The sequence below is a fragment of the Typopeltis vanoorti genome, chromosome 17 (assembly GCF_054136105.1).
Source record: "Typopeltis vanoorti isolate ZY-2024b chromosome 17, IOZ_Tvanoo_1.0, whole genome shotgun sequence".
In the NCBI taxonomy this organism is placed as follows: Eukaryota; Metazoa; Arthropoda; class Arachnida; order Uropygi; family Thelyphonidae; genus Typopeltis; species Typopeltis vanoorti.
This window is the reverse complement of record NC_143565.1, coordinates 107,254,221-107,268,904: the sequence shown is the minus strand read 5'-3', so window position 1 is coordinate 107,268,904 and position 14,684 is coordinate 107,254,221. Positions and strand designations below refer to the sequence as shown.

The 14,684-nt window shown below is 33.5% G+C and overlaps 1 protein-coding gene across 2 annotated transcripts in view; it reads right to left on the bottom strand.

Annotated features, from left to right (window-relative positions):
• LOC150097751 (RNA-binding protein 14-like) overlaps positions 1-14,684 on the bottom strand; it is a 132,183-nt gene that overhangs the window by 5,055 nt on the left and 112,444 nt on the right. For both annotated transcript variants that reach the window (XR_016549704.1, XM_090407581.1), the window contains exon 8: positions 6,652-6,750. Coding sequence is in view for 1 of the 2 variants with exons in the window: in XM_090407581.1 (XP_090263707.1) it covers positions 6,652-6,750 (99 nt within the window). In the remaining variant the exon portion in view is untranslated. The remainder of the gene's footprint in view (positions 1-6,651; positions 6,751-14,684) is intronic.

Sequence of the window (14,684 nt, the reverse complement as noted above, 5' to 3'; positions counted from 1 at the left end):
TTCAGAAGACAACTGTTACGAACGTAAATCACTTGGGGAATATGCCCATTCATTTTAGTGTAAATAGTAGCAAAGGTTTAGCTACTTCACGTATCTAAACTAGAAGAAAATGTCGTTATATCTGCTGATGTTAGAACTCTTACATAAATAATTTTTTTGGGATGAATTCTCTATCAGCTATAATGTAATTAATCTACATATTTTTGCCCTCTTGTATTCTACCATCTTATGCGCAGTGATTACTTCTTTGTACTACATGAAAAAAATCAGATAACACAAGAAAAATATGGAGTATTTTCTTTTTCATTGGGTGAATTCACAATGTTCTCTCTCTCTGTGTTTTGAAAAGAAAGTACAAATGATTTTTTTTCCCTTACTATTTTTGCCATTATAACATCTGATACAATTACAAGAGTGGCATTTTACTGTTTTCCTCCCACACGAGAAAAAGAAACATGACAATAATATTGTTGATTCTGGCGAACTTTTGTAGTGGAAATTTTGAATATAAAGCTTTGTAATTTATATATATATATATATATATATATAAGCAAAAGTATTGCTTATTATAAAATTGGAGCATAATATCTGAACTAGCAGAAAATATATACATATCAATTTAAATCATAACTGTTAATTTTATTTTGTAATGACCAATTATACAGAGAAACCAAGAAGGTGAAAGTGCAAAGAACAGTAGATTGCAATATAAAGAAAAAAAATTTATTGATAGGTTTAAAGAATTTCATTATGCTCTATAAAGCAAAGTCACTCAAGCAGGTCCCTCAGGAAATCTGTGAAGTATTCTTCGAATCATGATTTTGAACAAAAATATAACAATCTCGAACGTCGGCAGCCGGTTTTTTTAAATAATATTTCAAATAATTATCGTGAATTAATTTCTTCGAGAACAAAGAAAATGTTTTGTGGAGGAAGGGATTAGAAAAATTAGCAAAAAATTAAAAATTAAATTGGTTCTGGAAGGTAACGCAATAAGTGAAGAAATTAGGCAAGCATCTTATTTTGTCTAGGCATTAAAACTGTATTGTACAATAAAAAGAGAAAATAAAAGTAATTTCTATATTTTTAGTTTATCCGATATAACTAAAATTCAGTTACCCAGCATAGATCAAGAAACTGCATTTCTTGTTATAGGTAACTGAGTCACAGTTATGAGCCTGAGATAATCTGATTAAGTGCTCTCTTCAGCATGAGGGATTATCACACCTTCTAATGGACATGTGGCCGAATTGCATTTCTTATCCGTGTTCTTTCAACAGATAGCATGCATCTTATCCAGATTTTCCTGGACGTCAGATGTCATAGCCGGTTGGGAGGTTAAGATGGGGTACATGTGGAATTACCGGGCTGGTAAGTATGACAAGCTTAGGAGTGTGTTTGGCTCAGTGCCATGACATGTAAAACTGCAAGGGCAGGATGGGAGGCAATGATTGGCTGTATACCAAGAGTCCGAATAATAAATCGAGTAGGGGAATGGATGAACAACACTATTAAGCTTGAGCTGCAAAAAAAAAAAAAAAAAAGAAACAATTGTGGAGGGAATTTAAGGAGAAAGGTGACCAGCAGGTGCAAGAACAGTATAAAGCTCAGGCCATAAAGGTAACAAGGGTGGTAAGAAAAGCAAAACTGAATTATGAAAGAAAATTGGCCATGCTAAAGAGATTGGATAAGATGCATGCTAAAGAGAATCCCAAACAGTTTTTTCAATATGTTGCAAATAAAAGGAAAAATATTCATGGCAGAATGATTTTAAAAAATGCTGAGAGTAGGGAGGTAACCAAATCAGTAAATATAGTGGAATTACTGAGCGAGCACTTTGCAAGAGTATATCATCCAGGTAGTGACACTGCAGGAATGGAAGAACCAACAGCTTATACTGGAATTGTGATGAATGAAGTAGAGGTAAATAGTCTATTACAGAACCTCAATGTCAATACATCTGTGGGATTGGATGGTATACCAGCTCGTGTTGTACGTGAAGTGGCTAAAGAATTGTCAGTGTCCTCGACCATTTTGTTTAATCTGAGCCTCGGGTCCGGTTTAGTCCCAAAGGGGTGGAAGGAAGGAAAAATAGTTCCACTGCATAAAGGAGGATCCAAGACTACTGTGCAAATTACCGACCGATCAGCATATCAGGAGTCGTTGTCAAGGTCTTGGAGAAAGTAGTCAAGGGAAAATACAGGAATGGATTGATGAAAATGAGATACTGTATGGGGAACAGCATGGTTTTGTGAAGGGTAGGTCATGCCTCAGTAACTTGCTCACGTATTATAACACAGTGACGGCTGAACTGCATAAGGGTAATGGGTTTACAGTGATTCTACTTGACCTTGCTAAGGCCTTTGACAGGATACCACATGGAATTCTAATCAGTAAAATGCAACACATGGGGATGGATATTGGGTTTGTGAATGGATAGGAGGGTGCTTGATGGAGAGATATCAGAGAGTGGTTTATTCAAGAGTAGAGTCCAAAAGATGGCCTGTGACTAGTGGTGCGCCACAAGGATCTGTTCTTAGACCACTGCTGTTTAATTTGTTCATTAATGATATTGGAAAGGATCTGAGAGGAACAGTTCATTTGTTTGCAGATGATGTCAAAATTTTGCAGGATGATTTGGATTTCTCGGCTAAGGAGAATGGATGTCAATTTAATGTGACAAAATGTAAAGTTATACATTTTGGGGTGAAAAGATTAGCAGCAGTTTACTACATTGGTGGAACTGTACTCCAGGAAATTGATGAGACAAGAGATTTAGGAGTGTTGGTGGATAGGGAGTTGAAGTCTGGGGGGGGCACATTGCAAAAGTGGCCAAATCAGCTCATCAAATCACTTGGTTGCCGAAGAATACGTTGATGAGCAGAGACAAGCAAGTTATTGTTCCTCTGTATCGAGCCTTGATAAGACCCCCATCTCAACTACTGTGCCCAGATCTGGTCACTACTGTTTCTTCGTGATGGGGAGGAGTTTGAGAGGATCCAGAGGCGAGTGACCAAGATGATAGCAGGTCCGTGGAATGAACCTTATGAGAACAGGTTGAGGATTTGTGGGTTGCAGAAATTGATTGATAGGCGGAGGAGGGGAGATATGATTGAGACATTCAAATTACTGAAGGGTTTCTATAAAATTAATTCAGAAGATATTTTTGGTTGTGGGAGGACCTCGAGACATCCATGGAAGCTGGGCAAGAGCGTGGTTAGTAAGGGTGTTAGAGCTGGGTTCTTTACTTTTAGAGTGGTGAACGAGTGGAATGGGCTGCCAGAGTCTGTGGTGGGTGCTGTGACAGTGAATGAGTTTAAGGCAAGGTATGATAGATACTGTGTGAATGTTGAATAGTTGTGATGAACATGATTTGGGGCCTCTCTCGATGAGTCTAAGGACTCCCTGGAGTTGCCCATAATAATAATAATAATAATAAAGAAGTTAGATCTCAGACCACTAGTCTGAAATCTACACCAGTGGCAGCCAGACCACAAAAATAATGTTGAAATTAGCCTGGATGGTGGCTCTTCCCATAATGCATATTCCTATGAGACCTCAATGAAGTAGCCTAATTGTGGAGATATTGCATGTAAACTGTTTGCTTACACTTGGATAAAGGATTAAACAGAATATAATTTCTTGCCAGGTATAATTCACTAACTCAAATTATTTCTTCACACAATCATGAATGGGATCGCTTAGGATTCATAACTGGGAGAAGACCTCCACATAGCATTTTAATAAATGTGGAGAACCAACAAGGTATCAGACCTAATGTCTAATCTTCACTTTCTCAGTGTATTCCATTAATAGATATCCACCAGATACTGAATAAATGAGGATAGGCTGCAATTTGGGATTTAACCAATCAAAATTGCATTCTTATAGACTTAAAGCAAAAAAGAAATTGAACTATAACAAAAAAAAAAAAAAAAAATGGAGAAGTAACAAATAAGCATATTAGGAGATTCAACAGTGTACACATGGATATAAAAGTGAGTACAGTATACTGAACATGCACTGGAACAAAATTAACATGGGTAGGATTCACAAAAATATTCTTTCATATAAAGTAAGTCAAGGCGGTTGGCCTAGTGGTTGTGTGCTTCACAACCATATGCCTGGGGAAGGAGTGTCCTAGGTTCGATTCCCATTGGTGACGTGAGGAGCTAACGGATCGTCCTCAGCCATAGCCAGGTTAGCCGGTCTTGGGCATGGACAGTAGGGTTTCTCCCAGTTTATCCTAGGGTTTTTCATCTTGCAAAGCAGGCAAAACGGCCTTGAGAACTCAACATTACGGACATAGGACTGACCACCTTATCCTGTGAATGGTTTGAGGCCCGATGATTAACTAACCCTCAACACCGCAAGGTAAAAGAGGGAAAAGGAAGATGAGATAAAGTAAAATATGAAAAATAAAATTGAAACTAAAACAAATTCTAATTTTTTTTTTTGCTAAATTCAGCACTCCACAATATTCAATATTTAAATACAGTTGAATATTATTGTAACAAGCACAGAAATAACGAGATCACGACTGTAATGAGCAAAAAGCCATAATGATTAATTTACATATTGACATATAATTGCTCACAATGAGCATACTACACATGTGCACTGTAACTATGCGAACTTCTTTAATTTTCTTCAGCAGTTCTTGGAATAGACAAAAATGAAAGGAGTGCCTTCGCTGAAATTTAAGACCGCATGCATTGATTGTAAATTGGTCATACGACCACCAATCCAATTATGTGAATTAGAATGGTGGGTAAAATGTTGAGGCATGTAAAAAGTTCTCTTCAACAGTGGAAGAATAAAGATGTTTACATGTCGGCAGTGAAACAACACAATCAAAACTTGAGAAAGTGTGAGATTATAAATGTTTAAACTTTAAAGAGAACAGTGATTCAATGGTTTACTACACAAAGAAGTGCTGTCTCAGTAGACAGTCCAATCTTGAAAATTCAAGGAGAAAAATTTGCTCAATAATTTGAAAGTGACAATTTTGTACATATGTAACAATGGTTAGCCAGATCAATTTAAAAACTAACATAACATTGTTTATGCAAAAATTAGTGGAGAATCTCAATCGCAGACCTGATAATTACGATTTAAAGATTCATAAAAATATTAATTGAAATCATTATTAATTAGTAGTTTTAAAATTATGGACAAATAAATTGTGTTTAATATTAAGTGTGTTGTAGTTTATGCAAGCATATTCATACATATAACATCTAGGTATGGAATTAAGTTTTTTTTTTCTCCCTAATACTTTTATTTCTTGGATCTTTTTTATTGCATTTTGAGAATTTAAAAAAAAAAAAAAAAATAGGAGGTAGATTTTAACTTACTGATACAGGGAGTAACAGTCATATCAAAGAACTTTTGTCATCCCAGGTGCTCAGTATAACAAATTCAACTGTATACTAACCCTGAAAGGGGGGGGGGGGGGGGGGCTTGTCTAAATAAATGAAATTGAGTTTCAGAAATTATGGCAGTTTTAGTTGAAACTGCTAGCACCTTTAACTGGTATTTATTTAGTTATTGCATGGAAATTCAGTTTTTTGCTTGCAACACAGCATGCTAGTGAAATTTATATTTACCATGATTTGTTGGTCCATTTATTAATGCTTAATATGCCAACTAAATCACAGCCCAGTAGTCCAAAAATACACAAATAGTTTAATATCTTAATGCTTGCCATCATGTACAACCATGCTACAGCTGACTCTCTCACTATCAGCTATAAACTAAACTACTGAAATTTCCTGAGAGACCCATAGGTATAATAGTATTCTAAAAGAAATTTCTTATAGAAAGTATATCCACTACAGCAAATTGGTCATGTGGTCACCACAAATTAGCTATAGGTATATATGCAGACCAAGGAAATTTGTTATTTGATGGTGAAAAAAAAATTATACAAGGCTCTGAATTTATAATAGGAGGTAGATTCAGTTTTAGAAACTGAATTGTTTTCAAACCTTTTAACAGAGGTTTCAAAACAATTTTCTTCTAAATAAACTTTCAACATGGCAATTCTGAGGCTGATAAAAAGGATGTAGCAGTTGACTAATAACATACTCATAAGAACCAGGAGAAGTTTGTAATAGAGGATAATTTGTTATCAAGAATTTCTTATTAGTACAGCATTGTACCTATCATGCTGTGGTCAGGACAGCTTATTAAAACATGACTGTCAATGGTGTATATGCCCGTTTATGCCCGTTTGATAAAAGAATAAAGCGTCAAGCCTCCAAATCCTTCAACTAATAATAAAGTGAAATGAGAAGATGAGATACTCAGGTAAGGATTACAATACTCGATATTGTAGCAATTATGGCTAGCTCACAATAGCAAAAATCATTACAACACTGTGAGCATGACCCATGAACACAAGGATTTGGAGGCTTAACGCTTTATTCTTTTGTTATCAAATGGGCATATACACCATTATCCAAAAAGCAAGCTATTCAGTATAACAGCACAATTTTGCAGTACCTACTGGTTTGCTATAGTGTGGATCAACTGTACATCGAAGTGCAGATCAGCTATCATTTCAACTACTTATAAATGCAATACATAAAATTAATACTACTTCACACTCTATGTGAGGAAAAATGCCATGCTAAATAAAATGCATACCTAAATCCACCATTTATACTTCTGAAGTGTGCACTGGCAAAAGGCCCACGACGATTCATAAAACTTGCTCCACCCATATTCCTTTTTGGGAAGAAACCACTAGAAGAGAAAGCATTTCATTTTAAAGATTACGTATATTATATTTTTTTAAAATTATATAAGACATTTTTAAGAATAAAAATTTGAAAATGCAAATAAACAATAAAACATCAATGGGTTAATGGACAAAACTTATTGCAGAAATGGGAAGTTTTCCAGATTACAGATATAATATAATATAATGAATTACAGATATTAGAATACGTGCACAAATAAATTTCAGAAAAATCAGTTATCAATAACAGCATAAGCTAAATATCAGTGAACAAATTTATTGTGAAATACCAAATCCTTTATGAGCTCTACCATTGTTCCAACTAGAAACATGTTATATTAACAAATGTTAAAGAGACATTATGCTGCTTAAGTGGTGGTGGGGATGCAAACAATACACTCAAGTAAATTATCACAATTGCTCTTGCTGTGCTGGTATTATAAACAGGCACCTAAACTGAGAAAGAGGTTGGTCAATAGCATAATGACTATCAAGTAAAATCTGGCATATTTGCTATTTATCTTGTAGGAAAACACTGATGTTGTTTGGGAATATTCTCTATAGTATCCATGTGCAAAGTGTTTTTCCTTTTGCAGGATTTTCTTCAGTGAAGTTGGTAGAGCTATATTAAATCCTTAAGTTGGATTTACTTGATGTCACGTTACTGAAAGTGTTTCAGTATTTTCATTGTATATTTTGCAAACAAATTAGAAAATATAAATCAGGAACGCGCCAAATATGGTTATCTCAATGCTAAAACTGTCTCACTAAAATTAAAGTAAATTCAAGTTATTTTAACTTGAATTGGAAAGGGAAACAGTAAATCCATTACCAACTAATAAGTTGTGAGTTCCAATCCCACTGTGATATGGTAACAGTGTTAGCTCATTTACCCATCAGGCAATATTTACAATGATGGTGCTTAAAAAAGTAATGTTCGGTTTCTAATGCAGGGTTCCAGATTATTTTGCTCACCCAATCCACCAGTAGAATGGGTGAGCAAGTTATATAAATATATAACTTGGTATTATATAAAGAATGTTATATAAATAAATGAAACTCAAATAAGCATCAGAATATGAAAGTAGAAAATCACAGAACATTTGTCAAGAATGTAATAGTCACCCCTCCTCCAAAAGCTGCAACCATAGAAGTTTAAGATCAAGTTAAGCATAGTTAAGCTTTCAGGTGAAATGAGGACTCAAATGCACAAATATTAATGGATGTGTAGTAAACTAGAACAAACCTTGAAAACCGAGTGGCCAAAACTGAAGAAAACAGTGATTGGGAGGCATATTCACAGAGTATCAGCAAACTCATACTCTTTGACCCCGGTAGAAATGAAATGTTGAAAATTCATGACAAGCAAGTCAATATTTGCTCTGTGAAAATAGAGGAAAAGAAAGTCAGAAAATGCAAAAATAGCTAACCCAGTCATGGAAAGAATGTGGTCATAAAAAGGACAAAAATACAAAAAAATATCATGAGGGTGTGCGAATGTCATGTACAGCAATCTGTCGATTAATGAGTCTCTTAGTGTTTTCAATCGGCAAGTTTTTTTTTTTTTCTATACCCAAATGCAATTAATGCACCTCTAAAATTCAGTTAGTGCACCTATATACATCTTAAAAATAAATGTTACAGATTTAAAAAATTTTTTATCTATACATTTTTATAACCTTATCAAAATGAACCAATAGGAGGTGAATATACAGACATGTTGAGTGTTCGTGCTTCCTATAAGGTTCAGCTAGGGCAACTCATAGTATGGCAGAGTGTATTCACACAAACTCTCTGGTCAATTTTCACATGAAGCGTTTATAGTTTCCGTATCTGTATGATGTTGGATTTAATATCCTTAATTTATATAATTTTGCATTGCTGAAGTGAAGCCTTTTGGCTCTTTATTTTAGTAATTACAAATGTTATTTTTTTTTTTAATGGCATACAGTACTACACTATGGCATACAGTATGTACACCATGCTCCAAATTGACTGCCAAAATTTGTCATCTCTAATTACACATTTTGCTGATCATATTTCTTGCCTCCTTTACAATTGTTTTCCTTACGTTTTTTATTTTCAAGTATTTTCACAACCTATAATCATGAACAAAAGAATTAGTGAGCAAAAAAGTGTGTGAAAAAAAAGATTCATATAGTAATCTCATTGGAAGAAAAACTTGAAATAATAAAGAAAAATGAACAAGGAGAGTCCAGAGCTGCTGAATACAAATCAAAATCAAAGTACTATAATGACTATAATAGAGACTTCTTTCTACATGGATTGAATATTGTAACCAAAAATGGATCCAGCTAAGCACTGATCAATGAAACCGGCCTTTTTTTTGGAAGTGAATGCCTTCGAAGACATCTAGGCCAGATCAGAGAAATCTCAGTCAGGTCATAAAGTCATAAAGGTTAGAATGACTCTTCTATTAGGTGGCATTGTGTTTTATTGTCTTTCAGCTTCATGGGTCGATTAAGGATCAAAAGAGAAATTAATTATTTTTCCCATAGGTTATTATATTTGATTAGTGTGTTTTCGATTAATACACCCAATTTAAAGAATGTATTTAGTGCATTAATCGATGGATTGCTCTACTTAGAAGTGGAAATCTGATATCATTATCCAGTTCAGAAACTAATTCTCTGTAACAGCCAGTTACAATTATCATACACAAGACAAAGTGAAAAGGTTTATGTATCAAGTACCACTTTGATCTATGATGCATTTTGGTTCAAGATTCTACCTGGCTGCAGAAAGACTCAGTCAGACAGTGCAAGTTCAATCAATAAAGTTGATCATTAATTGATCCACTATAGCTCCAACTAATCATATCAAGGATTTGTCCAGAAAAGAAAAGGGGAAAAAAAATACTAGTTGAAATATTGGGATAAATGGCACTCAACCAGAGAGAACAAAAAGGCAAGTGCCAAGAATAGGTTACAAATATCTATACATGTATTTAGATGGTTATCTTTAATTCAATTAATATATCTATATATCTAGGTTTATCTATTTATCTATATATCTAGGTTTAAAAGTTCAACAATTTTCAGTATAATCCAAATGGAATGATGAATGTTTTAAACCACTAAGCACCCTGTTGGGAAGGGAACTATCAATGTTTGATTGATGTTTGTTTGACTATCAATGAATGTTTTGCCAGAAGAAAAAGTTTTCTAAAACTGACAATCATTTTAGTTTAATGATACTTTAGCAGTGAGGTATACAACCTTGATGAAAGGTGTGCACGTCACAAGGAAGAGAAGGGTGAAAAATTCTTGCCCTACATTGCTGTAGTGCTTTAAAAAAAAATGGGACTGTCAGTTGAAAACACTGATCATTAGTAACCATTCTGCACAAATCAACACTCCTTCAGTAAGAATTTTTAGATTTAAAATTTTTTATACTTCTCGTACCAAAAAATTAAAATTTAAAAGTTCATTGTTAAAGAAAAGTTGTTTACCTTTTAAACAAGCCATTCAAAGTTGTCATTTCATTTATGATTATTGTCTTAATTTATGATTGTAACTTTCTAGTTTGTCCCAGTCCACAAAGTATGTACAGCTGGCCCTGCAGCCATGTTCCAACTTCTCAGTAAAGCTATTTGCATATTCTGTTACTGGCAACAGCTCATAGACAACCTGTCGTAAAATGTACGACCAATTAGTAATTAATTTTTTTTTCTAATGATTTAAGTTTGCATTCAATGTTTTCAGTTACCAGAAAAATATCTTTAGCACTTCAGAGGGGGATCCCATTATCTCAATTTTTTTTATAACCTGTGTCCAACATTTTTAACTTTTGGCTGCAGTTAGAAGTTCAAAGCCCAAACAAATGTGATTTTTTTGCAACTCAGTACCACATACCAAACAACCAAAAATCAATTAAGCAAATTTTGTGACCACAATTTTTCTCATAATAACAAGCTCTTTAATTTGGTCAAATCCAGAAGATATAAAAAATATTAGACACCCTTCAGATGGTGTAATATCTGTCATGACAGAAACATGTATTTCTGTTTGGTCAACACACAATATGTAGGGAGCAAAATTTTGACACTCCAGAATACATGGCATTTTTGTAGATAAGAAAAGCATAGTAACTCCTTTAAGTTGAAACTGGTAATTAATTTTTGAAAACACTTTTCAGACAAGAAATACAACATTTTCCTGAAATAAATCCAGAGTGGATGACTACATTGCCATTCAGTTTCATGCAGGTCAAAAATGGGTGACACTATTTTGCTAGAGGATTACAGATTAAGAAAGGATTGCATACCGTATTTACTCGAATGTGTAACTCACAATTTTTTCCCCAAAATTAAAGTTAAAAAATCATGGTGCAAGATATATGCAGGAATTTTAGGAAACTAGTTTTTCAGGAAAAAAACTAAACTGATGTTTATAATTAAATCCTCAGTATTCATTATAATTGCTTACATTTATAAAATGAATGCATCTAAATGTTATACATGTGATTGCCACTCACCTTCATCACACGATATATTGAATTTAAAATAAACAGTTTCATTATTGCATTATTACCAGAAAAATATCTTTGGCACATCGGAGGGGGATCCCATTACCTCAATTTTTGTAGAACTTCTGTGTCCAACATTTTTTACATTGCATCATTTAGAAAATCATAAGATCACTATGATTTATAAAAACTGATAATGGGTATGAATTACCAAGAATCTGCTATTCGCTATTGCCACTCGCAGTCTCCATGTGATTGGTGCAGTATTAACAACAGATTGCGTGACACAACAAGACAGACTGAAGATTGTTGAATGTTGAAATGCCGATTCTATTCGACTGAATTGCAAAATATGAAACTGCCGTAACAACATTCACAATCTATTCCTTAAAGTTGTAAGCCATTTTTGTGTGATGTTTTAATTTCTCTTTTCATAAAGTTAGGGATGTGATATACAGCGAGGGTGAGTTATATTCGAGTAAATATGGTAAGTATATTTAGCTTTCAGAATCTGATTGTCCAAGGATGTGTGGCAGTATTATGTCAAAATTTTTTTGACGGCATAATTTTGTGCAGGACAAAACATATGCCATCTAAATTGCTTAACTAGTGCATTCATAAACAGATCAAATTTCTTTGTACATTTTTTTCGACTGTATGAATTTCACGCAAGCATTCTTTAATAAGTGGACAGAAATCAGCTCTTATTCATAAGTACAATGCTTTTCGTTATATTTAAGGATTCTAGACATTAGTTCTATAACCTCCAAATCAGAATTTGGGGGGACTGCATACAATTCATAAAAATACACATGGCATAAAATGCTGTCACTTAATATTTTTTAGCTTCAAAAATAGACCACACGGCCTACACTTTTCATCGACTTAGTAATTAAAAAAAATCTGATTTCAGATAAACATTCATTTTAAACACAATTCTTTTCTGCAAGAATGAGCAAGGAATTTTGATTCAGTTAGTTGTTTTCACAATGTATTTTTGAAAATCATGCATATCATTTTGTAATCCACAAAATAACTGAATGTTTTGGCAGTATGGGTACAAAACAATTATTCTTTCACATCAAACTATTTCACATGAACTGTACCTGTTTTTTGGCTGTGATGATTTGGAGAAGAAATTAGATCCTCTTCCATGCAGAAGAATGAGACCTGCTCAAGTCTCATAACACCTTCAAGATAGCATTTCATTAATGATGAAATGCTATCTTGAAATGATGAACTTTACCTTAAATCAATTAATCCCTACAATGAACATTTCAATACAAGACAATACAAGATTTTTGCAGGTCATTTGGCTTGCCTAAAGTTTGAATGAAGCTTTATCACTGATTACTGGATTAAGCTTCTTCAGCGTCATGAAAAAAATAAAAGCTAGTGAAATTTCATCTTTTACTGTAGTAAATTTTGTTCAGCATGTCATTAGCATTGGTTGGGATTGTCGGTTATTATGGTAAGTTTACTATAGCAGCATTTGCTAGTTGAAATTCAGAAGTATTTTTCTCACATTGAAAGTGTGGTACGGTACTAAGGTAGCACTTTACCATTGGTGGATTAAAGGGCTAAGTAATCTGACACCAGGCGCTACACATCAAACATGAAACTTATTTCAACCTACTTCAGGATTCAGAAATAGGATGACGTTGAGTGATGGTGTTACATTCATGCCAGTGAATCAACCCACTTGGCAAAAAAAAAATAAATAAAATAAGTACTGTGGTAACGAATCACCTATAGAAAATAAGTACTGTGGTAACGAATCACCTATAGAAAAGACCAATGATTTTAGAAATACAAGTAACCAGCATCACCAATCTTGCTGAAAACAAGTTTGCCTTGTCAATGATTTTAACAACGCATAAAAAATATATTAATTAAAGGCAACTTTAATGAATAACTTCAATATTTCTTAAAAGATTTTATAAAGGATATTAATTAATATCCTTTTTATGCGTTATTAATTCCGTAAGCTAATTACCAGTTATGTATGACCAGCTTTGCCACTAGAATGCCAATAATTTTATGGAGTAAATGAAACTATGACATAAAATCCACAAACACCTATATATCTTAAGTAGAAATGAAAATTATTTAACCATAACTAACTTTTGAAAGTCAGTAAGCAACCAGTCTCCAACATTGATCACAATCTAGTCAAATTTTAGCTGATTATTTTGAAGCCAAGTTTTCTGAAATAATGCAGGTCAATTTTTTGGGTTGCAAAATTAAAATTTGGCATTGATTTTTCATCCCACATGTATCCATACTGGCAATACATGATCTTTGGCATGATCTAATAATTATATTATATCAGATCAATGTTGATGGCTTCTGTCAAGTGAGTTATTTTATCAGAAAAATATCTGGATTTCATTTAAAGCGTTTTAAAATGATTAAAAAGTTTCTGAAAATATTTCATCTAGCTCCTATAGTTGTGAAGTGCAACTAGTTAAGCTTATTTATATAAAAGGGAATAAAGTTTGCAATAGGCAAAACTTGACTCTCACATACAAAATAAGAATTTACGAAGTCCGTAACTTCTTTCAATATTCATGTGATTTTGGGGGAGGGAGTTATGAAATAAAATGAATGTGTACTTTTGGCTACTTGAAAAAATATTCTCATCACTAAAAGTAATATTCTATCTTCACATAATAATAATGCAAAGTTAGAATTATATGTCAGATTGTTTACTAAACTGGAATTTTCTTAATTCTAGATGATTTATACATATGAACCCAAGGGAAACAAAACTTTGGGGAGTGTTGTGCATTGTAAAATGATCTCTTCCACATTGGGCAGGGGCTCGTTTTTATGAACTGATAAATATATGGCATGCTAGTTTTAATTTTCTTCATGCTTATTCTAAAATTAGTATTTTGTGCAGTATGGTTACCACTATGGATTGTAATACCAGTAAATCGGTTTATGAGTAAAGAAAGACACCCTTTAAAAATTTGCTGATATTAGTATTGTAGTAAATATAAATACATCTTTACTGTATGTTGTAACAATTTTATTCTGGACTAATTTTCAAATTATAGTTCCTTGTTTGAATAAACTGCTCAAGTCTCATGGCTGCATAGCCACATGCTTATGTAAGCATGAGCTGCTTGCATTGTTACCAAGTATTTTGTGATTAACTTTTTATTTTGTGATTAACTTTTTACTACTAGGAACTCATTAACATTCAAGTCAGGCTGTGTCAGGTGGCAATTATTTCCCTTGGACATCTAATAGTAAAATATATACCACATGTCGGTTTCAATTAAACTTATTTCTAAATGGTCTTTGTAAAATGGTATATAGAAAATCCCAAATGTAATATTGTATTATAAAAGTTAGGGTTATATATTTATAGTACAGTAAACCCTTGACGAGCGCGGCTTTGCAGGACACGATTTTGCACATTTGCGTTATCTTAATTGTTTCC